Genomic DNA, 27,936 nt, shown 5'->3' with positions numbered 1-27,936 from the left:
CAGATACTGAAATAAAGTCACTCTACACAGTTTCTAACATGTGTTTTGCAGCACTTGATATCTACAAAGAAATAATACATCGTTTTATTTTGGAGGGTGTGCACACAAACACACACACATGCCTTTGTTTCAGTGTCCTTTTTTATTTTTTATTTTTTTTTTTTTTTTTATTTTTTAGCTCTTCTTCTCTGCCTGTTCTTCCTCCTCGGGTGTCTTTGAGGGATTCAGGAGTTTGTTCTCCTTTTTCCACTTCATCCTGCGGTTCTGAAACCAGATTTTGATCTGTCTCTCCGTCAGGCACAGGGCGTGGGAGATCTCTATCCGGCGCCTCCTGGTCAGGTAGCGGTTAAAGTGGAACTCCTTCTCCAGCTCCAGAGTCTGGTAGCGAGTGTAGGTCTGTCGGCCCCTGCGGCCACTGTTGCCAAATGGGCCTGCAATAAAAAAAATAATTCATTAGTTAATGATTAAATTGAATATTGGAGAGTGCAGGAGGAAGCTCTGTGTTAAACTGCACTTTGAATCTGCAGTGATGCATCTGACAAAATACGAAAAAAAAGTGTTTTTAACATTTAAAAAAATACCATTTTGTTTGTATAAAATAGCAAATCATTAACTGCACTGTTATCATACAGATATTTAATATGTTAACATCTTCTTATCGATACAGATACATCTCAGGCAATAGCTTATATTCTTTGTTAAAATATATATTCTGTTTTTTCCCCCAATATTATCCCTTAATTGTGCCAATTGTGCCAATTACGCACCATATAGTGAGTTTACATGTAAAAATGTCATTAATGCAGCCATGTGGTATATTTGTCATCTATATATTGTTCTGTAACACACAATAGGATGGTGTAGTCAGAGGTACACTACGCATTGTGTTGTTTTTTTTTGTTATTTTGATTTTGCTATTAATATTTTTGACGCTTGTTCAAAGCTGCAAGTGTTTGTGCGATATTTAAGAGTGCGTAAAAATACGAAAAAAGGGCCATGTGACACGGGCTCAGAGCTTTAAGTTGGAGCTCGGGGTGATGTAGGCCCAGTGTGTACGTGCACTGCTGTGTGTGCGTGTGCGGTCGTGTCTGTATGTGATGATGATGTTGGTATCCAAAGCCCTGAAGGCGCACGGAGATCTGTGCGCAATCAGTGTAATCACAAAGGCTCCTGTGATTATTTGATGCAGTTTTTTTTGTTTGTAAGCTGATTAAATATTAGACGCTGACAGGTAGCCTGACTCTGACTCTGCTTGAGCGTCTGTGAGGCGCAGGGTTGCTTCACTTCATGCGCTCTTCCACCTCCGGGCAGCTGACAACAACACAGCCAAACGTGCACTTTTGTACTCACCGGCGGAGCAGGCGTTCATCCTCTGCATCCACGGGTAGATCAGAGTGGAGGACTTGTCGTCGATGCTGCTGCTCATGCTGACACTTTGCTCCGGGCACTCCGCTTTGCGCTGCTGATGCTCCTGAGTGACAAACAGCGGCTGGTCGTCGCGACTCGAGAAAGCGCACGAACCCTCCGCGTCCTTGTAGAAAGTCCCGACCGGGTTGTAGTCGCAGGGCGCACCGCCGCCGGCCCGGCCGTAGATAGCCGCGGCCGCTGCGCCCGTCTGCTGGTAGTAGGACGCCGGGTAAACCTTCTCCTGCATGTTGGCGGCTGCTCCATATGTGGCCGCGTTGGAGTAGTGTCTTAACGGATCGGTGTATCCCGAGGAATATAGCGGTATCTGACCCAGGAGAGAGTCCTGTCCTCCCGGCAGAGACACGGGAAAAGTTGAGTTAACAAAATAGGAACTCATTGGGTGGACAACGGGGTGTATATACTCCGGAGGAATATGATTTGTTGTCTTTTATAGTCCAAGTGCTTTTGCCATTACTTTATCGGAGATTTGGTTTTTGCTGAAAGGGGGGGTTGTGAGGTGCCACTGAATACAGAGGGGAAGTGTACCATCTGATCAACCTCTGGCCAATCACCGCCGTCTGTGCTTGCACTATTGCACCCATGGGGGGCTCTTGTTGCGCGCAGGAGTCCCCGGTGAATCGAAATGAAGCGCTCGAGCCTGTCGGTCTTTACGCACGCTCACGCACACACTCTCAGAGATGCTACGACTCACAGAAATACATATATATAAAACCAGAAAAGAAAAAAAAAAAACAAAGTAGCATATATGAGCTGTATGTGAAGCAGCATCATTTTGTTAGATGCAAATGCAATGGAATAACGCACGAAGCACACACACACAAACTCTCCCTTTCTCTCACACACACAGTGCAAAAAGCAAAAATACAGCAATGAAACGCCAAACACTTTGCTTTTACGCACAAACTACAGCCGAGCATCACCTTCTCTGCGCCTTCCTCTGCCTCTAACCTTCACCTCCATCTTATTAAATAACCCAAACACACAATAAAACTCCTCTGTTCTAACCACACGTGCCAGAAATCCCCTACAAAAAAAGCACCAAACTGATCCAAATGGCTGCAGAAAACACTGCGTCAATAATGCAAATGTTTCATTCTCCAAAGGTGTGAGCTCATCCTGATTCCTGATCCATCACCAACTCTGACTCAAGTCCACGAAGGCGCGCAGGGAGCAGCAGGGGAGGACACGCGCGCTTCCACACACATCATCATCATCACCCTCATCATCATCACCTTAACACGCCGTGATCAAGTGGACAATAATTTCAGTCTCAAAGAAAAAGGGAAAAAGGTGAGTATGAAGGTAAAAGGTGGAATAATACTCAGGTGTTTGCCACGTTGCCATCTTGATCCTGATTTATTCATCCACTAATATCTACGTTTGGGATAAACTAAGATTAAGATCAATTGATTTTACTATTAGTAGATATCAGTGTTATTATTATTATGTTCACTGTGATTCAATTAGGCAGCAATTATTGATTGTAATAATTAAAAACAATCAAATTTAGTGTCTAATTCTGCAGTCAAAGCTCTTACCATATTGATAGTATATAGATAATAGCACAACATTGCAGGATTTTTGTGCAGAAAAAGGTGACATTTGTTAGATCAAGTGTTTTTGTTTAATTTTATGATCATTTTCAATGCACTTGGACGAATTTTTCCAATTTGAATTAGCGTTCGTCTTTGGAAAAGTTGCCATAATACATAGAAAAAAACAAAATGAATGACACAAATGTGCTGTATTATTAAAATACTGTTAATCTAAAACGGTTTTACTGATTTTTAATTAATTAAACCGAAATTTTAGGAATATTTGCTGCATATCCTCTCATAAAAAAACGAATAATCCCGTTTTCGTCGTTGCTTTTGCGTAAGAGCCGCTGCACTGCCGTCGCCACATTTTTTTTTTCGTTTGCACAATATCTACTTCGAAAACATTTTAATTTAAAAAAAATAAATCAAAATTCTAAATTTTTAGCTTGAATAAGGACTCCTTTCAACCAGGCCGCAACTTGTGCAGCCCGATTACAGCTGCAGCACCTTTGAAAACACGACTAGAAACACAATCCCGTCTTTTTATGTCAGATTATGGCCCAATAAAACTGCAGGACCAAAACCAGACACGGAAAAACGCCGCAGAGGCGCCAGAAATAGAAAATAAATAAATAAAGCAGCATAACGTGGTGATTTCTGACTCCACGGTTGTTGCGAAAACAGAAATAGGAAGCACGAGAGTACGTATTTGTGGAATATTGCGTAAAATGTGGATAAAAAGGAGGCGAAAAGGCGCGACGGGGCGACAGCGATGCGCAAAATCAACATAAAGGGGCTTTTTGGCACGATTTTTCCAGACCACAGTGCACAAATAAATAACATAAAATAGCATTAAAAAGAATCAAACCTTGCAGGAGAGTGGAGGTGGGTAGATTTAGCAGATTTTGAATAAAAACACGCCTCAGTGGTGGCACAGGCCCCTGCAGGACCATCATCATCATCACCATCATCATCAAAGTCAAGCCTGTCTGTCTGTCTGGCCTGCAGCCGCCTGCTTAGAGAACATCTCCAACAGAGGCCTCAAAACTCGCATCTTTTCATCTATTTTCACTCATTTCTGCGTGAGATGTTTTGGTGTTTTGCAGGCGCCGCAGCATCTCAGGGGTTAAACAGAAAGAGAGCAGCAACTGGTTGTGAATAGCACCAACAGCGCACGAGGAATAAAATAAGATGCTTAAAGACTGGGTAATTGCTGGCTATTCAAAGACAGATTTTCCCCATTTACAGTAATCTAAACATCAGGCCTACAGTGACAGTTCAGCCACAACAGAGCAGCAGCAGCAGCAGCAGCAGCGCACTTGTGCTCAGTTAATCGCTGGCATATTAGAAACATGGTGCCCTTACCTTTGTTGATAATCCATCATTTCCAGTGTGGCTGCCACTCCGCTTGAAGCTCCTCTCGCCGCCTGTCAGTCTTTTTCCCCCTCAAAATTCTTCTTTAAGTGATTTCATCAAAGTAATCCCACCATCCAGGAGTGTGGTCATCCCTCATTTTCACGAACATAAAGCCACACAAGTGCAGCCACATTAACATGGCGCACAGTGGCGTCGCGCATTTTTTTTTTTTTTTTTTTTTTTTGGAGGAGGGAAAAATTACGCACGTACGCAGCGGCCAGCTCCTCACAACAACACTCCACACGCGTATTGCATATACAAAGAGCCAAGAAAAAGGTTGTGTTACTACTGTTAAGTGAATGAAGCGGTGGAAAACAGCAGCTGCAATATAACCTCATGGGAAATAAGTTCCCATTCCTGCTGTCCACATGACCGCCAGCGACCAATCCCCGAGCCTGGCGAGTCGTAAACTTCCATGGCAAAGTTGTAAATTTTCATAAACAGCAGCCGTTTTTGTGCTTTAGACGCGCTTTCCCATCGCCATCTTTATTCCCTCTAAAAGGCTGAAATGTTTGAATTTGATGGCGGATGAAAGAGGGGAAAGTGTGAGCAAGTGGGGCTGTGAGAGTGTTCTTAAGTGAGGAGAGACATTGCACAGGATGCGCACTTGGTTCTGTTCCAGCATCTGGTTTGTACAGCTTCTTATTGTTCTCGAGTCATGCCTTCTTCACTCGTTTAGCAACTTTAATCCGATGATTGTGGCTCCAAAACTGTAGAATTTAAACCCGTTCGTTCACTTTGTTCCAGTAAAAACACTCGTATGATGTCAAAGCCTCCAACGCGGATGACTGAGGCTCTCTTTTTTCTCTAAAACAATATGGATTCAGGCGTAAAGATTTTTTTGCATTAACGACTATTATGATCTCTTAAAAATGAGGGAGTTCCTTCAGATCAATTTGGCCAAAGATGGAAATCGTGCTCGGCTGATTAAAGTCCTGAGGCGGATTTGAAGCTCACAAAAAAACTCGAAACAGCCATTTTTTCCTGTTAGGAATATCAGGAGAAAATGAAACTTCCTTCGTTTGGGCTGGAATGAATTCTTTTCAAACCAATTTCATCCTTTTATTGTTGTTTCTTATGGCTGATTTCCGCTTTTCTTTTGTTTAAAAATGGCCCTTTTCAGTTGCCACGCTGGTGTTTTCCGACATTTATAGACGCAATAAAACCATAAATACCTGGAATACAACACATTCCCCTTCTGCTTTGATTCCTTTCTCTTTTTTACTCCCAAGAAAATCCAACGAAGTGAAATCTCTACTTAAAATATAACTTTAGATAAAAACAAATACGTTTTATTAATTAGGAATCAAAGTTTTAACTGTATCGATGAAGTTAAAGTTTAAAAACTGGGCCACCTCCTCTGTTCAGGCCCATGTTTAATGCCTGTATTCTTCAATAATCCTTCTTAAATTTAACTTTTAAAAAAGAACTGACATTTTAATGTAGTTATTAATAAATAATTCTTTCTGTGGGCCTTGGAGTTTCAGAGGAACCTGCAGGGTTTTACGCACAAATCACCTTAGCTCTTTTTCCTTCTTTTGCGCCAAATTCCCATTAAACAATATTAATATTTGACATTTCTAACATATAACTTCACATTTCACACTTATTTTATGAGCTTTTCAAAAATAATCCCGAATAAATACACACGTCGGCCTGTTTCTCGCAGGACTCATCAGCCGCTGCTGTTTTGGATAATTTCGGCTCAAATGGTTTATAATGATGGATTTTATTATTTTCTTCTTTTTTGTTGTTGTTGTTCCGGTTGTTGTTGTTTTTTTCTGTCTTTAGCCTGCGACCAAAACAGAGGAACAGGAACGCGTAGACGCTGGAAAACTTCATGGCCTCTTAACTTAAAGATGGAACCAAAAACGCGGTTATTTTTCGAACATTAACTAATAAAAATGCAGGAAAAATAACAAAATAATATTTGTTTCGATGTGAAAAACATTTTAAAAAGTAGGACGAATTTAAAAATAAAAAAATGCCAAAACTGGGGGAAAATAAGTTTTTCTTTTTTTTTTTGGAGAATCCAGACTTTTATCAAGAAACTAAATCACCTTTAAAAAAAAAAAAAAAAAGATCATCAGTGCAAATAAAATGATTTTAATACTTTACTGCACAAATAAAATTCCTTGAGATAAGAGGCAGCAGGTTTTTGTTTTTAATATTCTTCACTTTGCTGATTTTCAAATTGAATTTAATAAACAATTAAGAACACTTTAACAATCATGAACCAGATCTGCTTTTATTGAGCCAATTTATGATCAAAACGCAATAATCAGTGAGTTTATTATATTTAGATTTTTTTTATTTATTTATTTTCACATTAAATGTGCAAATTAGATCCAGAAACGTGAATTCAAGCCTGTCTGCTTTTCTTTTGGCACTGTAGGTGAGGTTTGTTGGAGATGATTCCTCCACAGAGCAAATCTTTTCATAAATCTGAGCACACAGTCAGTAGAAAAAGTTGAAAAAGCCTTAATGTTGCTCCTGCAGTGCTGGAGGTCATTTAGTGGCAGGCAGCATAAACTGCAGGTGTGCAGATATAAAAACCTATCTACAAACATGAAACATTCATCATAGGCACAGGGTGTTTATTCGTTTTCACAGCTTAAGGCCGCTCTACCTCCGGCTCTCCTCACGTCCTGCTGCTGTTTGTCTAAAGTCACTTTAAATCAGCTTCAGTCTGAGAGTCTGGAGGCGGCAGGTTTCAGGAGTCGGCGGTCCGGCTCCTCACTGGCCTGTACCGTGCTGGGGGGCTCTGCGGGAGGAGCTGCGTCCGACGTGAGAGAATCCAGGCCTCCTGACCAGCGGGGTGCGAGAGGCGACGATGATGAGGCTCTGCAGGGCGGCGGGGTCGTGGGGCGGATGGGACCGGGGGTCGACGAGGGAGCTGCTCCTGCTGCCCTGACTGGCAGCCAGGGAGCCACCGGCTGCAAAAAGAAAACAGGAAATCTGAAAGAAATCGAACTGAAAAATTAATATAAAACATTTCTCCTCTTTCACTTGTTTTTAAATGAAGCCATGCAAGCAGAGCAACAATAACTGAAGATTTAATCCAAATTAGGAGCACAGATTAGTTATTTAATTATGTATATATGATTTCTGCCAGTAGTAATGACGTGAAATAAGTATTTTAATGTTTTCCATGTCAAATGGTAAGAAATGAGTGTTATATCCCCCCACAGGTTAAACTTAAAAGGCAATTTTTGTGATTAAAAAATGTATTTATGTGCTCCTACAGTTAGATGTATTGTTAGAATATTAACAGAACTTTATTAATCCCAAAAAGAAATTCTTGAGCCAGATATTGCTCAGAAATAAAAGAAATGACACAACGTAAGAATTGCAGTGCCTCCAAGAAGGAAGCAATAAGATATAATACACAACTGAAATAAAACGAGTAAGTTAAATAAGAATTGAAGAGTAAAAAGTAATGCTGGCAATACTGAGGCAGCTCTAGTTACAGGGATGGGACTGCCAGTGTGTTAGAGAAAAACAAACACAGTGCAGTTGAGACAAAAGAAGCTGGAAATATTTTTGTTAAAGCTCAAAAAAGGAACAAAAAAAAAAACCCTCTATTTTTTAAACATTTTATAGATTTTCATCTTAATAATTTAATCCATAAAATAATCTTCAGAATAAATGTGAAAGTGCAAAACAGTTACAGAAAAACATACAACAAATTCATTGCAGTGAAAATCCCAAAGGAGCTGGTAATGTTCCTGTTCAGGCTCAACAGTCACATCCATGTGTCACCTGCCTGCAGCTGTGTGCACATGTGCCTACCTGGCCAGGGGATCCTCTGGGTGCTGATGCTCCATCGGATCTCCCCCGGCCCGCCGTGGTGCTCGGTGTCGTGCTGCAGGCAGGCCGACTCGTTCAGGCTCCTGTGGTCCATCGGGGGCCTGAGCAGGCACTGCTGAGTCATGTGGGACTGGAGCTGCTGCGATTCAACAATGAAACGGTGTCCTTTTAATTCCACGTCATGATGATCATCCAGCAATGCAAGTGATCACTGAGCGGCCCGAGTGTTATGAAACGACGACGGGCAACAAGAAAATAAATTCAGCATTCATTCCTCTGTGACGATCATTTACGCTGTTTGCACACTGAGGCAGCTGCAAATCTTTGGGGCTGCTTTAAACTTAGATTAGTTTAGATTTTGACACCTTGATTAAACTCTCCCTGTTCAACTAACTGAACCACAACAGGCAGCACTTTGCCACTTGGGGACACATTTCTTTGAGACATAATACAGTAAAAAAAACTTGTAATGATTAATCGGTTAATTAATTGGAAGATTAAAACAAAACTAATCTGCAACTATTTTGATTTGATCAGTTTGAGGCTGCTGATATGTGAGAATTTTCTTCTTTTTTTGCCATATTTAATAATAAGTTGGCGATGGATGGACACAGGAACTGCAAATAGCATTTTTTCTGTATCTTTTTAACATGTACACATATAGACTGTCAGCTTAATCATTTAATTGATAAAATAATCAGCAGAATAATAATAAAAAAAATCTGTAGTTGCAGCTCTTGGTATAAATTTAAAAATGCAAAATGTTCCTTTTTTTGTGCATAATTTTCTTTTAAAATCACGGAGAAGCACTGACTCTGAAGTGATCGTTTTGAAATTATTTTTAAAGGGGCAGTGCAGCTTCCTTTACGAGTTTATTTCTTTAACTAAATCTGATTTGGTAAGAAAATAGTGGATTATTTTGACTGGAGTGGCGTCATCCTGTGTTTCTGGACATGTACCTGCCGTGACGTCTGAGTGCTGGTTTGTTGTTGTTGTTGCTGCTGTTGTTGCTTCGTCCTCTGAGAAAACTGCATCAAAGAATCCAGCTGAAATAAAAATATCAGTGGTTTTATCATTTATTAAAGAACACATAACAAGTTTGAAATACTGGAAACAACTCGACACAAGCGGGGCAGGTTGCTGGGACTGTATTCAGAGCCTACCTTGGTCTGCTGCTGCCTCTGAGGAGCCTGCTTGCTGTGCTGGTTGTTGTCCTGCACGATTCCTCCTGCCTCGGCTTGGCTCAGCAGCAGCTGCACCACCCCCATGTCCTCCAGCAGCTTCTTCCTCTGGAGCAGCGAGTTGATCCGCTCCTTCTCCTCCGCGTCTTCCTCCTCCTCTCGCCGCTCCTCCTCTTCAACTCCTGGAACCAAAGGAGGCTGCACAGGAACATCTGATTCAATTTGCTGGTATTGCCTCACTGTATATGCACAACGCACTGGCATTGCATTAGCAGTTACTGTCACTGAACAACCTTGATAACGCTGTTTGTTTGTTCAGGCTTGACAATAAAAGATATTTTAATTTAAACTGAGAGGCATACGATAAAAATTATCGCAAAGGAATATTATTCTGGTTAATTTTAATTGCATATGTGGACTGTGAGGGGTCAGCCAGAATATGAGGCATTTATCACAGGGCAGGCCGTGTTGTGGCGCCCTCTCGTGGCTGCGTGGGGATGCTGCATCTGTAATGACATCGTTAAACGGTCTCACCGGCTGCGGGTCACAGTTGGACATGGGGGGCTGTATTGAGGAGCGCCGTGGTTTGACTTTCTCCCCCGCTGCCTCCCCCTGAGATTCCCTCCTCCGGCCTCCCCTCTGCTCTCGCTCCTTCTGCTCCTGCTTCAGTCGCAGGTCCTGCTTCAGTCGCAGCTCCTGCTTCAGTTGCAGCTCCTGCAGCTGTTGCCTAAAAACATAAATACACATTTTAGCACCTCACCAAGATAAAAACTATTGATTTGATTAACTTACAATTAATCAAATATCTTCTTTTATGTTGCTTTTACCCACCTATTTGGAGGACAAATATCTAGTAATGGAAGAAATATATAAATAAGTGAACTGAGGAAAATACTCCTTTGCAAAGGAATGTCATGCATTGAAAAGCTTATTTATAAGTAAAAGTTCAAAAGCTTAAGCCTAGAGAGTAAATGTGATTAAAGCACTAAAAATACAGTTTAACTTGCAAAATATCCACTTTCATGAAGCGACATGTGATATCTGCATCCTAAAAATATTTAAAAATTATGTCTAAAGCAAGATGATAAGACTTTAATTTATTAAAACATCCTTTATAAAGCAGAGTCTTTAGCTCAGAACAGGACAGAATGAAGCTGATTCCTGCACGAGACTTGTGAAAATAAAGCTGTTTTCAAAAAATACTTTTGGCCTATAAACAAAATGTGACAATAATCAAGTCTGGACAAACACAGACGTACACTGCAGACACAAAACAGCAAATTTTAGCGATGTTATGAAGATAAAACAGGAGGTTTTGGTGATTTCTTTTGTGTGAGAAATCATATAGATGTCTGGAGTTCATGTTATGTGATTAAACTGACGTCTGAAGTGGGAAAATAATCAGCAACTCAGTTCGATCAGAATTTACAACAGCAGACGTACGGGCTTCTAATTTAATAATTATGTGAATTACAGGCACATGCAGCTGAGTATCATCAGCGTAGGAGTGGAAATGTATCCCACGACTGTGTGTAATTTAGTCAACATTATAGGTAATATTAGACACGACTAAGTGACGTTTTACGACATTCAATTTGTTCCTGTAGAAAATAAATACATTTATTGAAGATCCTCCTCACCGACACTGAGACTTACATATTTTAAATAAAACCACCTGCATGTCCACTTCTGCCTTTATGTTACTTTCTTTTAGCCATATTTGAATTCTGGTGCAGAGCAGAGTGAATCTATTTCTTTCTGTTTATGCTCTACATAGAGATCCCCTTCAGACATATAAAAATATGCATAAAACAACATGTTGTGGCTGCAAAGACATACTTAAAACGACGTCTGTCCCTCTTCCTTCAGTTAGTAAAATTAGAATCTATTAATATGCACTAAACTGAAGTTCATTCTCAAGTTTTTCTAGTTTCATCCTGGAACACAACTGGCTTCAAACCAGTGGTGTCATGTATCAAACGTGACCTTAACTTGCGTCTGTAATATTTAATTGATGTTTTGCAGCTACCTATTATCTTATTTATCTACAACACTTGTCGTATCGAATGCACAGAAACTGTAGCTCCTGATGGCGTTAAAATCCAATCATTATGGTTGTCAGCTAAATAACTGGTTGATCAAGCAATTATTATTATTATTTAAGTAATTCAATTTCCCACATCATTTTTTTTTGTCTGGCAAACAATGAACATGTATAAAATATTCTACTTCTAATGACAAAGACAATAAATCCTCACATTTTAGAAGCTGAAACCAGATTTTTTTTCTTATTCTTTTTCTTGGAACATGACAGGTCGTTTCTAGATTATAGAAACTTTTAATGACAAAAAAACTCAAGAAGAGAAACATGTTGCTGTTTTCTTAGTTTTTTTGATGGTTTATATTTTATGATTAAATAATGTTATGTTTAGATGTTACAATTAAAGCTTTGTTTTATGTAGCTTCAGTTTGGCTCCAAGTTGGAGCTTTTTGTTCTTTTTATGAATATTTCTTTTCTTACTATGTAATTCTAAGAATCCCTTTTAAATGGTGGTAAACAGGTTGATAATTTTGCTCTTCTGTGTGACTTTATTCTGAAAGTTGCTATCTAAATAAAGATGATCATTATTATTAGTGCATGCATTTATGTACAAATTTCTCTTTTCCTGCTTTGAACTGCTCCCCTCCTTTTCTTTTCCATTTTACGACTGACTTTTTCAACGTTTCAGCCTCATGTGGTCCATGCAGTGAAACATTTTCTGTGCATCACTAACAGCCTCTGTTAGCTCTTTGCTGAACTGTCCTGACAGTGCTGCCGGTGAGCTGCAGGTACCTGGCACATTCCTTTCTGGCCTTGGACCCCGCCGTCTCCTGAAAGAGCGAGCTGCTGTGTTTGAAGTACTTGTCGTATTTCTCTCCTCCCTCTCTGGGATAGATCCTCTTGAAGCCTCCCGGGTGTTTGGCCTCGTACTTCTCCATCTGCTCCACCGTGGCTGCCTGGCACTGACGCCGCTCCTCCAAACTGGTGGCGAAACACACAAACAAGCAGCGATGTGTGAACCGTGCGCCTACGTGACCTTGGTAAACCTTCACGCGCCATTTCTGTCGGCGTACCTGGCCTCCCTGGGGCGGTTCTGCTGCAGCCTGTCCTTCACCCTGCGTCGTTCCTCTTTGGTGATCTTGCGACGGTCGCAGGCGCCCAAGTTGATGAGGACCAGAGTGTCGTACAGCAGCGCATCCTTCACCTCGCGGTCCAGCTGAGAGTCGGTGGTGAAACTCGGGGAGTGATTCACCTGAACGCGCACATGTACAGACATGCTGACTGATTTCAACATCAAATAAAACATTTTAGCTCCTTAAATCTTACTATAAACTGATGCTGCACATCTAGATACCGTTCACACCCATAAAACCTTTAATTTAAACTCTAGCGGTGATCCTAAAGATCACAAATCGATAAAATAACCTTTCATTAATCCCACAGTGAGGACATTTGCATGGTTACAGCAGCAAAGGGGGTCGTGCAAACACTAAAGGACACATAAGTACTAGTTATATCAGCAGCATTGCACAGATTGGTTCATGAATCGAAATACTGAGAAGTATTAATTTAGCACAGATTTGTCTGCAAGTAGAAAAAAATCACAATTTAGCAATTATTCTAATATACAGAGAAAAATAGATATTGAAATTAAATTTTATCAGTAAAGCACCTTTCTTACAGGATAGTGCAATTCTGAGAAGAGTTTACTTAACAAGTAACAAAATCCATTAAAAAAGACTTCAAAATAATAATTGTAATATTTTAAAAATAAATAAAAAGTCTGAGGTAATTAAACATTTACAACAAAATGAATGAATCATGAAGTCAATCATGGCCATCAGTCTAATAAAAAGGCTTTAAAACTATGCTTAGGCAGTATTTCAAAGTTAAAAGCTGTCTCAACAAAAAGCTTTGTCCTGAACTTTAGAAAAATGAAAATCCGCCTGCCCGAAGACCAGAAGAAACATGACAATGAACGTGGATACCAAATAACCAACAAAATGACATTTGTCAGCTTGATTTTTTGGGGAAATGTGTATATAAAGATGCACAATACATGTAGAATACTCCCATTAGATGTTATTTGGCTGTCAGAGGTATGGAGGTTTCAGTTTGAATCAAAGCTACAATAAAAAGCTAGAATAAGATGACGCAGAATAATTATGATGATCAGATTGTGAAATATGATGCTTTTTCTAATGTTAAAGGGATTAAAATGTGTCTGAAAGCTATACTTAAAAAAGAAGGATTTCCAGACTATAATAACCTGATGTTGAATGATACTACATATATGTGGCTGACATCTAACCAAAGTGTCAAAGTTGAAGCAAAAGCCAGAAAAGAGTGTCACCTCCAGCACCCAGGGTCTGAGCTTGTGATCCAGCAGCACGTCGAAGCCCAGGATCTCGAAGCAGGCGCTGCCGGTGGTGTGGTTAGGGAAGCACCCGTGGTAGTTGTGCTTGAGGACAGGGTGAGCAGAGATCAGAGTCTTTATGATCACGTCCTCGATGTCGTTCCACATCTTGTCTGTGTTGTGGCTGGTGGACTCGAGGTACTTGTTGAAGGTGGACAGCTTTCTGTGTGACAGAAAACACAATAAATACGCAGTGCTTTTAAGAATATTGGTAATAAAGACACAACGTGCTTCATCTACATTATTTGTTTACCGTTTGCTGCCGGTGTCCTCGTCACGGACAAAGTTCTCACTGTTCTTGTTGATGGAGTAGTTGGTGAGATGCATACACACGTCGTCCTGAAGGACAAGTTTATTTATTTGTAATGCTACCTACTTTCACAAGAGTGCACAGGGCAGAATGAGATGTGATCCCTCTCAGGACCAGTAGTAAAATAATGAATAATAGAAAAATAAAACACAAAAATATTAGAATAAATGTAAAGTGGCTGTGTAAAGATGAATTGCATGTTTATAATCAGGCACACGTGTGTCCACACAAATAAATGGTAAATCGGGGAATGAAAGCCATCACAAGAGAAATTTACAATATATTTACATCAGGAATGTGAGGTTTCTGGAAAGCCTGTCTACAGAGCTTAGCTTTTTCAATTTTAGGCTAAAAACTAAGTGTCACATTGTTTCAAGAAGATTAATTGATTTGATTGAAAATTTGAGTGATAATTTAAACAACTGGATAATTATTCAATCAGTACTTTAGAAAAAATGGCAAATCCTAATTGGTTCGAGCTTCTAAAATCCGAGTATTGTCTTATTTTCTTTGTCTTATGTGAGGAAATATCTTTGGTCCTTGGATTATTAATTACATTTTTTTTTTTTTAAAAACAAACAAAAACAAAAAAACACTCTGTGAACTCATGATTGTCTGTGATTGTGTGGACATTTTTCCTAACTGACCGACGTTATGCAGACCAAATAATTTCTTGGTGCATCAACAAAAACAAAAAAGAATCACAATAACTACTGTTAGCTGTAGCCCTGCAGTAGGAGTTCTTATTGTTGTATGAGTGCACATTATGCCAGTGTTTTATTTTTTATCAAAATCAGTGTAATATTGTGTTTACTGTTATTTATATCTCACTATTTTGTTCTTTGTGATGTACTTTGCAATCACCACAATGCAGGCAGTTTACCACTGAACCAGTGTTGCAGCATCATCAGAAATGACCTTTCATTACGACATTTTACCGCAATCATTCCTGATCTAAAGAAAAGGTCTGGGGTCCTTCTGTATTTTTCTAATTATCAACAGAACTTATGAAAACGAGTGCGTCTCTCAATAATTACAGACTTCTGCTCCCTGTCTGACACTTGACCTGACACCCAGAGGTTCCTACTGAAGATGTAAATCTTTAAAAATGGCTCAAAAACATATTGTATACATACAAATCTTTTTTTTTAAAAAGGGCTAGCGATATTCTAAAATAGCAGACCACTCTGGTTTAAAAAAAACAAAAAACAAATAGTGCATTAGCTGGGGACTATTTTCAGGTGAGGATGAATTCACATTTGGTGCTCTAGTGAGTGTTTACAGCAGCAGGGTGGTGTGTATGTGGGAGTGTGTGTGTGTTTATTGTAATGCACGGACATGTCATCCAGGGCAACAGAGCTGACTAAACTGGCCAATTCAGTGTTGTTTCTTATTACTGACAGTACGAAGAGTATAAAAGTCCTCTCACCACGTTGCCGTGTGTTGGTTCATTGTATTTAGTGGTGCAGAAGCGAGCCAGTCCCTCCTTGAACATGAATATGCTCAACGGGTCACACGACGTCACCAGAACGTAGATACGCAGGTCAAACTTGTATCCGTCAATAATGAGAGGCTGGAGATGGAATAAAAAAACACATGTTTAAACCTGAAACTGTGTGTTTTTTAGGTGCTACGTGTGACACATTTGTTCTCTCACCCTGGAGATGTAAACCTGGCAGATCATGTGTTCTCCAGGCTTAATGTCTTTACTGGATCTGGTGATGAAGATGCCTTTGCCTTGGCAACCGGTGTCGGGCTTGCAGATGTATGTCTGGCTTTTTTTGGCCCTCGTGAAAGCTTGGAAGTTACTGTAACTGCAAAAGGGCAATCGGATAAAGAACTGACACAAAACAAAGGAAAAGACTAAATGAATAAAAAAATGAAACTGACTCTGCAGGCAGGCACCACGTTCTGGGGAAGATATTGTAGTCTTCAGGGAAAAGCTTGAGCATGCGGTTCATGTTTCTTGCCAGTAAATCTTTGCGGCAGATCTCAATCATCCCTGGGAAATGGTTGATTTTCTGCAAAGACAAGTTCATTTACAGGACTTAAGAAGACTATCACTGCTGATATTATAGATTTTGCACGTCTGATTATACAAAAACATTTCTCCACCTCACTAGTTTTCAAGCGGATGACTGAGGGACTTTGGTTTTACCCTACTTAACAGTAACGGCACTAAATTACCCAATTAGTTTCAAATTAAAAGCCTGAGCTGAAAACAAATGTTATGATCCATGAACATCCTGCCCTGAAAATTATATCCTAATCTCTATCAAAACCTATTTTTTGTTATTATTTCATGCATGGGCACATTGAGGGGAAAACACCTGTTTGAAATGAAAAGTACCAGGGTCTGGCCCTCGGCGCTGCGAGCATACAGTATTGTAGGATGTACGATGAGCATCCCTCCAAAAATACATCACCCCCTGAAGCTGATACAATCACAAACACCAAAACACAGTATTAATTGTAGTAGTTACTGCTGGGCAATATTTTTAGTTTAGTACGATGCTTTTTTTATCGTTAAATGTTACAGCTATATTATACCTGCTGTGTAACAGTCAGAGTCAGTAAAACACAGCCTTTCAAGGGTGGAGCAGCCTAACCGGAGAGTCAGTGTAGTACAGTCTAAGCTTCACAGATTCACCAGCAAATTTCACACAAAGTTGAACTGTCTGCAACACGTACACAAATCAACCTCGTGGTAACTCACATGCTATAGATCCGAACAAATGTGCCACGCCCCTCGCTGTGGAGCCCAATGGTGACCACGTATCCTTGCTCTCACTCGCATGTGCAATATCTCCCTACTGCGCACGCTCAAGTTTGACGTTCTGCAACATGCATGCGGTCAACAGCAGCCAGCTGCCAGAAACTGAACAAAGACAGTCTTGTGATAGCAAAGTCTTTTCACTGTAGATGTGTTTAGTGAATGTTGTAGGTAGTTTCCAAAGCTTACTTAGACACTGCCAGTGACGATTATGTCTGACAGAGCAGCAGAAACTTGGCACGGCTGTTTTAAAGTACAAATCACTCCATAACTTGTGAACAGAGCAATTTCAGCAAAATCCACCAGTCACAGATCTAAGTTATGGGCTCTACTGTCTACCCTTACAATTTCAGGCCTTGAAAGTTAACCGTTCCCAAGTTATTTGGTAACACACAGAAAGACAGACACACAAACCAACTACTGTAATCTCGCAAGCACCGAGGGTTAATGACACAAAGACACTCCCCCACGACTAATTTTTTCCTGCACAAATACAATTACGCGTTTAAATTTGTATAATTGAATTCGGTTTCAATTGTCCTTTCCGATGACGGCGGTAATGTGAGCGTTGGCAAATTGAGTCGGATACCTGGTAACGCTTCATGTCCTTCACACGGTCCAGAGACACGGAGCAGTCGGTCCAGAACAGCGTCCAGTCTTCACCCTCCATCGCCTCTCGGAGTCCGTATCTGCGAGCAGCTCGCCGCACTGAGACAAATCAAACATTCATTAGCTTTTAGGTGTTCCAGATGTTTCCCACAGGCAGCCGGGTGAGACTGAGTTCTGTTTTTATGGCCCTATTTGTTAAAAAGAAATTAAAGATGTCTAATTTTAGCTCACTTTTAATTTGGGTTAATCCAATTTTGGTGTTTGTATAATGTTTCCATGTTGGTTTTATTGGTATAATTGGTGTTAGAAATGGTTTACTATATCATTATCAAATGTTTTAACAATTTTAAGTATGTATTTTTGCTTTTGGCCAAACATTGTCTCTGTGATAAACATCCTGACCAAATCAAAATCATATAAAATACACTAGATGACCAAAAGTATGTGGACACTTGGAAATTCCATCCATATGACTGGTGATCATCTCATTTAAAGCCATGAGTGTTCCTGCTAGAACATCTTGCTCTCTTCTGCTTTCAGACTTTTCACCAATTGTTGAACCGGCTGCAGGAATTTAGTCCCATTCAGCTACAACAGCAGTACTGAGGTCCAATACTCATGTTAGGTGATAAGATCTGGATCATAGTGGGTGTTTAAATTGATCCCAGAGGCTCTGTGCAGGCAAGACAAGCTCTTCTACACCAAACAGGGAAAACACTTTCTTTACAGAGCTGTAAGGGCAGATTATATTGTAGAAATATTAAAGTTATCATGAAAAATAAACTGTCATCGCTACACAGCTAAAAGAATAATAACATGTCACTTTACTGTAGCACTGAGATTTCCCTTTAAAGGATATAAGAGGACTAATATCATTAAAAAGCTAGTGTGAACAGACAAATTAAATGCCTCAGCAGAAGGAACCTGCACTTCGGTTTTTGCTTCCTGAAGACGTTTCACCTCACATTCAACCCAGATCATCAAATTTTTAAAACAGTTTCTGCTCAACCATCTCTCATTTGCCTGAAATTTTTAGAACATAAAATATGTATATTTGTGAAAATATCTGTGGAATTTTTGGTTGAAAAGTCAAATATGTTCCAAGATTTCTTTAAAAATGTCCTTCTATCACATTTTTTTTGCACATTGCAACTATTAAAGATAAAAACCCTGAAATTTTCGCAATTATTTCTCATCATGTCAGCGATTCAAAATCTGCAATATGAGACAATTAGATGAAAAATTTGAATCGTGATAAAAAAAAAGTCCCATCTATGAGCACATATTACCAAAAATGCTTTATGTAGAAGTCAGCTGGTGATGTTTTCTGAACCATATGTAGCTGCATATCACAATAACACAAAACATATAGAATACTTTATAACATGAAATGCTTGATCAAAAAAATTAAGTTATTTTGGTTTTAGCTCTTATAACTGATCAAGGAGGAATAACAAGCCGTAACACAAAAACAACAGTATTGGCAGATGGTCTGATCCGAGTAGAACAGAGTTCTGGAGTTTCAAAATGGATATATAAGTCTAAGATTTTTAGACACTTTGAATCTCTATGGTTTGATAAAAAAAAACAAAAAGTTTCAAGCAGGTCAGAGATGGTCAAGCAAAATTAGTCAGAGGCTTCTTCAGTTCTAACTGCCTGGTGAGAAGGATTTGTTTGCTTCCAGAGAGTTCAGCTCTTCTCTTCTCTCTGTGATGGGCTACTCTGGCACCGGTGGCCTCAGCGTCTCCTCTACACTTCTCCAGCCCCTTATGTAAAGGACTTGGATGAAGGGAATGATTTTGGTGGCTCTTCTTTGACACATAGATATTTATTCTCATCCCCAGATCACGTCCCAAGACTGACATGCCTCGAGGTTGAGAACTGCCTTGAGAGGAATCCCAGCACTATGTTAGAAGTACTATAGCAGGGATGTCCACACACTTTTAGGTAATTGATATATTGCTTTACCTATTCAAGTTTCTTATTTGTGCGTCCACATCATTGGTTTATTTTCTTCCTCGGCTATATTGTACATGAGGCCTCTATACCTCAATGTATCTGAGTTAAAAGAAGTATTGAATAAACTGCATGTAGCATCTGAATGCAGTCCCGTCGAGCTAGAATGATTTAGATTAATGTAGATATCCACACTCCGCAACAGGATAATGGACATTTATGATTTAATAATAGTCTTTGGCTCGAACGTACCACTTTCATATTTGCAGTTGGTCAGGTTGATCCACAGTCATCTGAAAGAGAAGAGACACAGAGAGAGGGACAGACATCTGCTTTGCTGCGCCATCCTGCGATCGGCTCGTCCGACTTTCACAAATGATGAGGATAAGTGAGAAAACAAATATCTGAGAGCCTCCGGGACGAGTTATAGAATCATAACTGCCAGGGTGCTCAGCGGTTAATATACCTGCAATGGGAAATAAGTGCAGAAGTACAGCTGGAGGAGCTCCAGCAGTAAAGTACCTCTTCTTGTTTTTCCTCCTCTTCTTGCTGATGGGCAGCGGCGTGCGGCTGCAGGCTTTGGTTTGGCTCCGGCTCCCTTCTTCCTCTCCTGGCTGCTCATCATTGTTTCTGTCTGAGCTGTCCATAGGTAGACCCATCCTGGACGAGCACAAACATAGACAAATGCACCCATTTGATTTGTAAGCCACTGCAGAAAGCTTATGCAATAAAGCAGACGAGCAGAAAACAAACAAATGACGCCCATTCCATTTTCCAACACTCATCAGCTCATTTACATGGTTCTGTTTTAATGGGACGTGCTGTACAGCCGCACAATGAAATTCAATCAAACAGAACAAAGTACATGCTGTAAGTGTGCGCATGGACTCATGTTTCTGTTTCCATCCCTCTCATCAGGTGAGTGCTCTGGCTGTCAACGCGCTGTCACACACAGGCATTCAAGAGTTATTGTGGCAGGACGGACACAAATAGTGAGTAATACTACGACAGCAGCGCGGGGAATTAATCCAGACACCCATCAGAACTACTACAATATTATACAATATCGCACATTTTACTTGAAATTTCAGTTCTTTTCATAATGAAATCAAAAGTAGTGCCAGAGAGGTAAAAGATACACTGACACAACTTAAAATATCTCCAGCTATTTGTTTTCCATGTGATGGTTTTAGTAATATCCTTTTCTAATTTTTTAAAATAAACTATTGATTGTTGAGTTATTTTGAAATCTTACAGTTTGTCTGTTCCATCCAGCTTCTGTCTGAGCGTAACGGGGGTCATCTCGGCGCCATTTGCCTTCTCAGTCACCTTCCATACATCATCAGCAGACTGTCGGCGCTAAAAGCATTTTTAAACACGTGACCACACTGAAGTGATGAAGCATCCATTTTATCATGAAAAGTGCAGATTCTGCAACAAGATTAAGTGAAATTTTATACAGTATGTCGCTCATACTAGTTATCAGAGTATATTCATAGTTAACCTTTTGTACTAATGGTCACAACATGTGTGATGTTGATTTCGTTATGACTTCACCTACAGACACGTTTCAGGATTTTTTTAGTTAAAACAGATCATTTGTTATGCAAGATCTTTCACCACAACCAACAGTTTGTTTGAATATTTTTCCAGTTGATGAACAGTTTGCATTAAAACTCTTGTGTGCCTCCTGTCTTGTTTGAGTCAGCTTCATTCAGTGTAAACACACCGCAGACTGAAAACCTGCCTCCTGGTACGTTTTATAGTTTTGGGATACACATGAGAGTCTCCAGTCATGCTGGTGGTTTTGTGAGAGTGAGACAAAATCTGCAAACTAACTTGCTCACAGCACAGATTATATAAAAGATGGATGTAGCCACCACTTACCGCTTGTGGACGATTGCTCTGAAGCCTCGAGTCAGGCGTTTTTACCATCGCCAATTTGATCCTTTCACCATCTTTCAATATGAAAAGCAAGTAGTGGATCTGACTGAGAACTTGATCATAAACAAAAATGTCTACTATGTTTGAGTAAATGAAAACTTTAATTACCAAATCTGGTTTTAAAAAGAATTGTTCTTATCATTTTGGTGCTGATGAATTTTCTTTTTTTTACTGTCTAATATCTCTTCGGGATGCATTAGAAATTCCTCTGTGCAGGAAAAAACCTGCCATTCAGCAGCAACTTGCTAGTCACACCTCAAACATACCCGTGTTTATCATCTATTCAGCTCAAAATAGGACCATAATTTATAAATCAAACACTGTGCTGCACTGAAGACATTTGAAACCAGCGATTGAGTCCATAAACGCTTCAGGAAAATATTTACTGAGGTAACAAATCAAGTGAGAAGTCAGATCTTTTTGTAATAGACTTCTATTCAATCCTACCTATTTTTGCAACCAGAGGAATCGCCCGCTGCTGGTTCTTAGAAAGAACCTCAGTTTAAGGTGCTTTTACTTTGGCTTCACTTTCTGTTCAGGTTCTGTTTCGAGTCTGTGGTTCACAGTGACAATGCTGATGTGCTGTGTTTAGTAGGTATTATGTTGCATCTTAGTTTTAGCATGAAAGCATACTAACATTTGCTTATTAGCACTAAAAACAAACTACAACTGAAGCTGACAGGAATGTTGCAGGTATAGTGGATCTAAAATTCCCCCAGGTGGCTCGATAAAAAGCCAACGCCTCACCAAAGCTATTAATATTCATCCATGGTGTCACATGAAAATTTAATAGCTATCCATTGAATGGTTGTTGAGATATTTTATACTGAAAAGTGGTCATCCAACGAACGCTGCTCTCCAGCTTTGATGCTCACAGGACTAAAAATCTAAATTTAGAAGAATAAATTCAGATGAGTTTGGCTCAACTTGTGTGTCTTCCTCTGTAAACGTCTGTCTGCACTCTGACCTGAGCCCAGTGGGCAGCGACTGCCATAGCAGCGTCTCGGCTGCTCACCACTGCATCCTATCTGGTGTCTTACCAGGTGAAGGACGGGTCAAGTTAATCCCTGGTAATGACCGCGACAGAATACTGGGGGTGATGGTGGCATGAAGGAGGGACATCCCAGGTACGCAGTGGGAGGTTACGGTGCTAGGTAACCGTATTCTGATCCAATGATCTGGATAATCCTGGCCCTGAACTGTGAGCTTTACACTGGGCCGAGACGCCCCACTGACCTCAGCCCGGATACAGTTACAGCCCCGCAAAGGATTTCTCAGAGACTCTCCCTCAGTGTGTGACAACAAGAGTGACATGAATAACACCTTTATGTTAGCTGTCGTCAACAAACAATGACTGGGTCCAGGAAGAATTACTCTAATGCTTACTCGTCATCAGGTAGCATCCAGCATTCACTACACCGTAACATGCCACAACCTACTATTATCTAATTTCTTATTTAGAAAACTGCAGCACTAAACACTCTCTTAAACTAGTGATGTCTGACAAGTGGCATTAATGTAATTCAATAATGCAATGGAGGGAAATCATATATGTATATGTATATATATATATATATATATAAACATACTGTAAGTTTTTTAATTGCATCATGACTTGCTATGAGTATACAATATTTGCTTTCTCATGTAGACACTCACAGTTAGGGCTTCTGGACTATCACTTTTTTTAAAAATCTGTCTAAGGGCAAAAAATAACACTAAATGCTTAGTGGAAGTCACCAAAGGCCAAAGTGAGGCTTTCAAACTGCTAAATGTGTCATACAACAGTCAAAAAAGTCAAACTATTTACATTTTTTAATGATGTGAAAAAGCAATAATAGCATTTTTTGCACATTTGGGAGGCACTAGCATACAAATACTCTCTATTTTTTTTTCTTTATGTAAAGCACTTTGTGAATTGTCTTCTAAAAAGTGCTATACAAATAAAGTTATTATTTTGTTAGATCTATAATACTATTACTGTCAGACTCACTATCAGCTAATGTTTAACTCGCAGCTTACCAATTAACCATATTACTCTCACTTTTGTTTCAGTGGTCTAATGCATTACATGACGTAGCTAAAAATGAATCCAGTTAAATGCAGCTGTCCTGCAACGACTCCTGTCTTGAGATAATATGTTGAAGCTGCTTTGGAGAGCTGCTGACTGAACATGATTGTTTAGAGGCTGCAGTTTGTGCTGCTGTTGAACTAAATGGAGTATTAAGTCCATATTTATTTAGATAATTGGATGAAGAAATTATAAGAAATACCTCTCAGGCTGCAAAAGGAACCCAAACCATCATAAGCTCTCTAAAACAGCAAAATGGAACATTAAAACCTCTTAGCCTTATCTGAATGTACCTTTTAAACTGACACCTGAGTAACTTTGTTGATTGGAAAGTCTCTCTTTAACCCTTCAAGAAACGTACTCACCTCCAGCTTTAAGCCTGTATCTGTGATGACAGTGCTGCTGGAAGATGCCGCCCCCGTCCGTCTGCCTCTACGCCTCTTTAAAACCCAGATCTTCAAGAGCCTTTTAAGATGCTGTCACACTCCTCAGCTGACGAACCACTGATCCGCACTCAGCTCCGTTGCACCGTCTGCCTCTGGAGTCTTAAAAGAAAGAAAAAAAAAACAGAGAAGATTTGTATCATCACAAGGATGGCTCCAGATTAACTTACACACTCAAGCAGTGGATCTGGTGACCAATTACAAAACTGTGGCTACAAACACCCGATCCCTCTCGACATGATGGAGAGAAAATGAGCAGAAGACCTCAGCAGGGAGCAAGCTGAGAGGGATAATCCCTTATATTTGTTCACTGAAACAGGAGAAGTGCTTTTTCAGCGTCTCGCGTTGTTAAATTTAAATCTGTGTTGAAACGCGTTGCGGCACCGTGTGGTGTAAGTGAACATCCCCGACATCTACCTTCTTTGCCAAGATGAAATAAAACACCTACAGGTGAAGTGTGGCCTTCTGTTGAAGACATTAAAAACAGAGCAGCGGCTGAAGAAGAATAGAAAGTGGACAAACAGGACACTCTTTCTTATGTTTCCGAGTTGCCATGGCAGCTATCAGTCAGACTGGACAGTCCTGGGTGATAAGGAGGTGAAAGAACAGCATAAATCTGGTGAGGCAGATTCCCTGATTAATCAATTAATCAGCATTAATTAATCATTAGCTGACATCTTACACCCTTCAACGCTCACTTATCAATGTCTTATTATTAAAGATCACCTGCTAACCCTCCAGCCTGGATGTGAACTGAACTGATGAGTCATGACGGTACGTTGCGCTAGCAGGTATTTAATTTGCGTGTGTGCGTGAGTTACGTTGGTTATATGAGCAGGGGAATTAAAATTTAATGTGAAAATGGTGTATTTATATAGACTGATACTAAATGAAGGAAGGAGAAATCACCTGGACTGAACAAAGACAAGTGTCAGAGGTGGCATTCAATAGCAAAAGCAACAACAACCTAATTTTACTTGTTCAATTTAGACGAAGATGTGTTGTAAATAAGAAGCTTGGTCTTATGGATTTGCAATTTGTTAATATTGGTTATTCAGAAATGTTTTGGGGTCAGTAAGTTCCCTTGGAGAGACGTTTGTGGCCACCACCTTGTCTAAGATAAGAAAAAGAACCAATGATTTAAAAAGACAAAAAATGACTACAAATATCGCTGCTGGGGTTTGTGTCTCTTTGAAGCCATGAAGCATCTTTTCAGTCATTTTGTTTCTCTTTGTCGTTGTTTTGCATTTATTTGTGTTTCGTTTGCACCTCTTTTCATTTGGTTCCCATCTCTCTGTGGTTCTTCTGTGTGTTTTTCTAGTCATTTTGAGAAGCATTGAATTTACTTTTCATTGGTTCCCTCTCTTTGTGGTCTGTTTTCATCTGTTTAAGGTCATTTTGAGTCATTTTATTGTCATTTTTACATCCCACTGGGGCTCTTTTGTTTCTCTTTGCAGTCACCTTGTGATGGTTCTGCCTTTTCCGTGGTCAGTTTGCATTTCTTTGTGGTCATTTTAACTGTCTTTGTGGCTGATTTGTTTCTCTTTGTGGTCATTTTGCATCACTTTCCCAATTGATTAATCTCTTTCTGGTCTGTTTTCAACTTTTTGTCATTTTGCATCATTTTCTTCAGTAATTTTTACATCTCATATCGGTTCTTTTGTTTTTTGGTTGACCTTCTGTGTTCTCTTTGAGGCCATGTCGAATGTGTTTGTGGTCCTTTTAGCATCTCTTTGTATTTGGTTTGGCATCTTTGTGGTTCTTCTGTGGCTCTTTCGAATCATTTTGCATCCATTTGTGTAAACTTTGCACCGCTTTTTCAATTGTCCCTTCTCTTTCTGATCATTAACTGTTAACTGTGCTTCTGTGATTCTTGCATAACAATTTATTGAGCATTAAACAGAAGAATCAGGCAGAAGGGGTTTCTTATTTTGACTGTGCTGGAGTCATCGTTGGGCAAAACAAAAGCGTCTCTAAGTCTTACTTTTAGTGATCTGCACTTAGTGATTCTGAATAAATGACACAGTTTAAAGGTTTAAGTTGTTTACTGTCTTACAAAATCAAACGTAAACGTGAAGCAAAGACGACCAAAACTAACCGCGCAGCCTCCATGTATTGTGCTGTTGCTATGGTAACAGAATGCCGACTTCTCCCGGTTTTCCGCTAACCGCCGCTAGCGCCGAAACTGTTTACTTTAAACGACGAGGAGGAAAAAAGGTAGAAAACGTGACTTTACCGTGAGAGAAAGTGCGTCCTCTTGTTCCCGGTGAGTAACACCGACCGAGCAGCCTCCCGTCCCGCTGCTGTCGCTCCCGTGTGGCGGTTCTGTCCGGACGTACAGACGAGCTGCCACCGACAAATGTAAACATGAACATACCAGTCCACGCGCTCTGCCGAGACGTTCAGCTCTCAGCCAATCACAGGCCGGGGGTGTGAGTCTCCTCGTCTCTGATTGGCTGCTGGCTCACCGATGAGAAAAGATGCAGCAACAGGTGCACCTTCGAGTTCAGGTGTATTACATGAAAGTCATTATTTCTCTTGTAGCCTTTCTGTATAAAACTGTTATTTATCACAGTAAAAAAAAAAAAAAGCTTATTTATTTATTTATTTTTAAAGGCACTTAGCATATGACCTAACATTGCAGATTTTGGGATATTTATATATATTATAATCTGACTAAATTACCCTAAAAATTCAGTATAATATATTCTGCACTGAGGTTTGTTATTGTACAGCAGTGAAGTCTTCTGCTTCTCATTAATAATAATATTAATCATAATAATAACAAGAAGAAGAAGAATTCACAGTAGTAGTAGCAGCAGCAGTGGTAGTTCATCTGTTTTGTTGTTTTTTAAGTAATGAAATCGTATGGCCTTAAAATGTCACATGGCTTCTGTAATGTATTTGTCCTCAGGTTTGCCGCCTTATAGGGACATAAAATAATAAAACCAACGTAACATTGGAGTTTAGACTTGACAGCATTTCAACAACAGCGCTCTAAATTAAGTAATATGCTTCTCACGTAACCAGATTATTTCCTCAACTGGTAAGAGTTTGGCTCCCTCTTGTGTCATTATGTCACTCTGTAAGGAAGCAGGAAGAAACAGTGAGTTGTGAAGATTGGACCACATTTCCCATGATGCAGCCGTCAGGCGTAATCAAGACGCAACTCTGATGCCTTCAGAGATAATTAGAAACATGAGAAACATGTCTTTTATTTGTGGACATATGAACTGACTGAAATCAGAGCTCATCTTGCAACACGGAAGTCATGTTTAATTATTCAACACACTGAGAAACTTAATGTCAATTGGTGTTTTAATTTGCTTTTAGATTTTTATTTTGTTGTATTACCTTTGGCTCCAATTAAGTACTTATTTTTGTTTTGTTGTCTTTGCATTTAATAAAATGTTTCTTTTTAATTTACTTGAAAATGTCATTCAACAGAGAATGCACATAGAAAACGTAAAAGTACAAAAAAGAAATCAAACTTAAAAGTTTTAAAGTTTTAGCTTTTAAACAGTGAAGAAAATATCAGAAACTACAACGGGGCTGCTGATTTTGTCTATAATTTTATGTCCTAATTATTATTTGGATATGGTCCTACTAAAGATATTAATTTTAAAGTCTTTGAATTAATATATATTTTTAAAAAAAATATTACTACTTAACACACAACATTCACAAGAAATTTAAAAAAAAACTTAAATAAAAATTTTACACTTTTAAACAGTGTGGAAAATAAAACAAACTATAAGGAAATTGTATATTATGTATATTTGATTTATTTTGGTGTTATTTTATTTTACCTCTGTTTCTTTGCATTTATTACAATTATTTTATTTTTTATTGGTGTAATGTTAGCAAACCTAAAATGTGCCTAGAAAACTTAAATACATATAAAAAAAAATTTTAATGGTTAAAAAATTTAAATACGCTTGAAAAGAATCTACAAGGATGTTGTTAATTATATCTAATTCATTTCACGTTGTATAATTCT

General features: G+C 39.4%; 2 protein-coding genes across 2 annotated transcripts; both read right to left on the bottom strand.

Annotated features, from left to right (window-relative positions):
• Positions 1-174: 174 nt before the first annotated feature.
• hoxb6b (homeobox B6b) lies at positions 175-4,439 on the bottom strand. Its single transcript, XM_008277770.1, is given in 3 exon segments — positions 175-431; positions 1,351-1,750; positions 4,332-4,439. Coding segments are annotated over 3 exon segments (765 nt in total).
• A 2,679-nt stretch (positions 4,440-7,118) lies between these two features.
• Positions 7,119-20,137, bottom strand: ttll6 (tubulin tyrosine ligase-like family, member 6). The gene is made up of 14 exons (XM_008277795.1): positions 19,945-20,137; positions 17,503-17,621; positions 16,031-16,161; positions 15,798-15,954; positions 15,570-15,713; positions 14,084-14,169; positions 13,768-13,993; positions 12,488-12,666; positions 12,207-12,395; positions 9,908-10,100; positions 9,356-9,571; positions 9,152-9,238; positions 8,175-8,331; positions 7,119-7,318 (listed from the first exon to the last, which is right to left on the bottom strand). The coding sequence occupies exons 1-14, from the start codon at positions 20,135-20,137 to the stop codon at positions 7,119-7,121; spliced, it is 2,277 nt and encodes a 758-aa protein (XP_008276017.1).
• Between the last annotated feature and the right edge of the window lie 7,799 nt (positions 20,138-27,936).

Source organism: Stegastes partitus, unplaced genomic scaffold (genome assembly GCF_000690725.1).
Source record: "Stegastes partitus isolate 25-593 unplaced genomic scaffold, Stegastes_partitus-1.0.2 Scaffold107, whole genome shotgun sequence".
Taxonomy (NCBI): Eukaryota; Metazoa; Chordata; class Actinopteri; family Pomacentridae; genus Stegastes; species Stegastes partitus.
The sequence above is the reverse complement of the archived record's forward strand: the minus strand, read 5'-3'. Positions and strand labels throughout refer to the sequence as shown.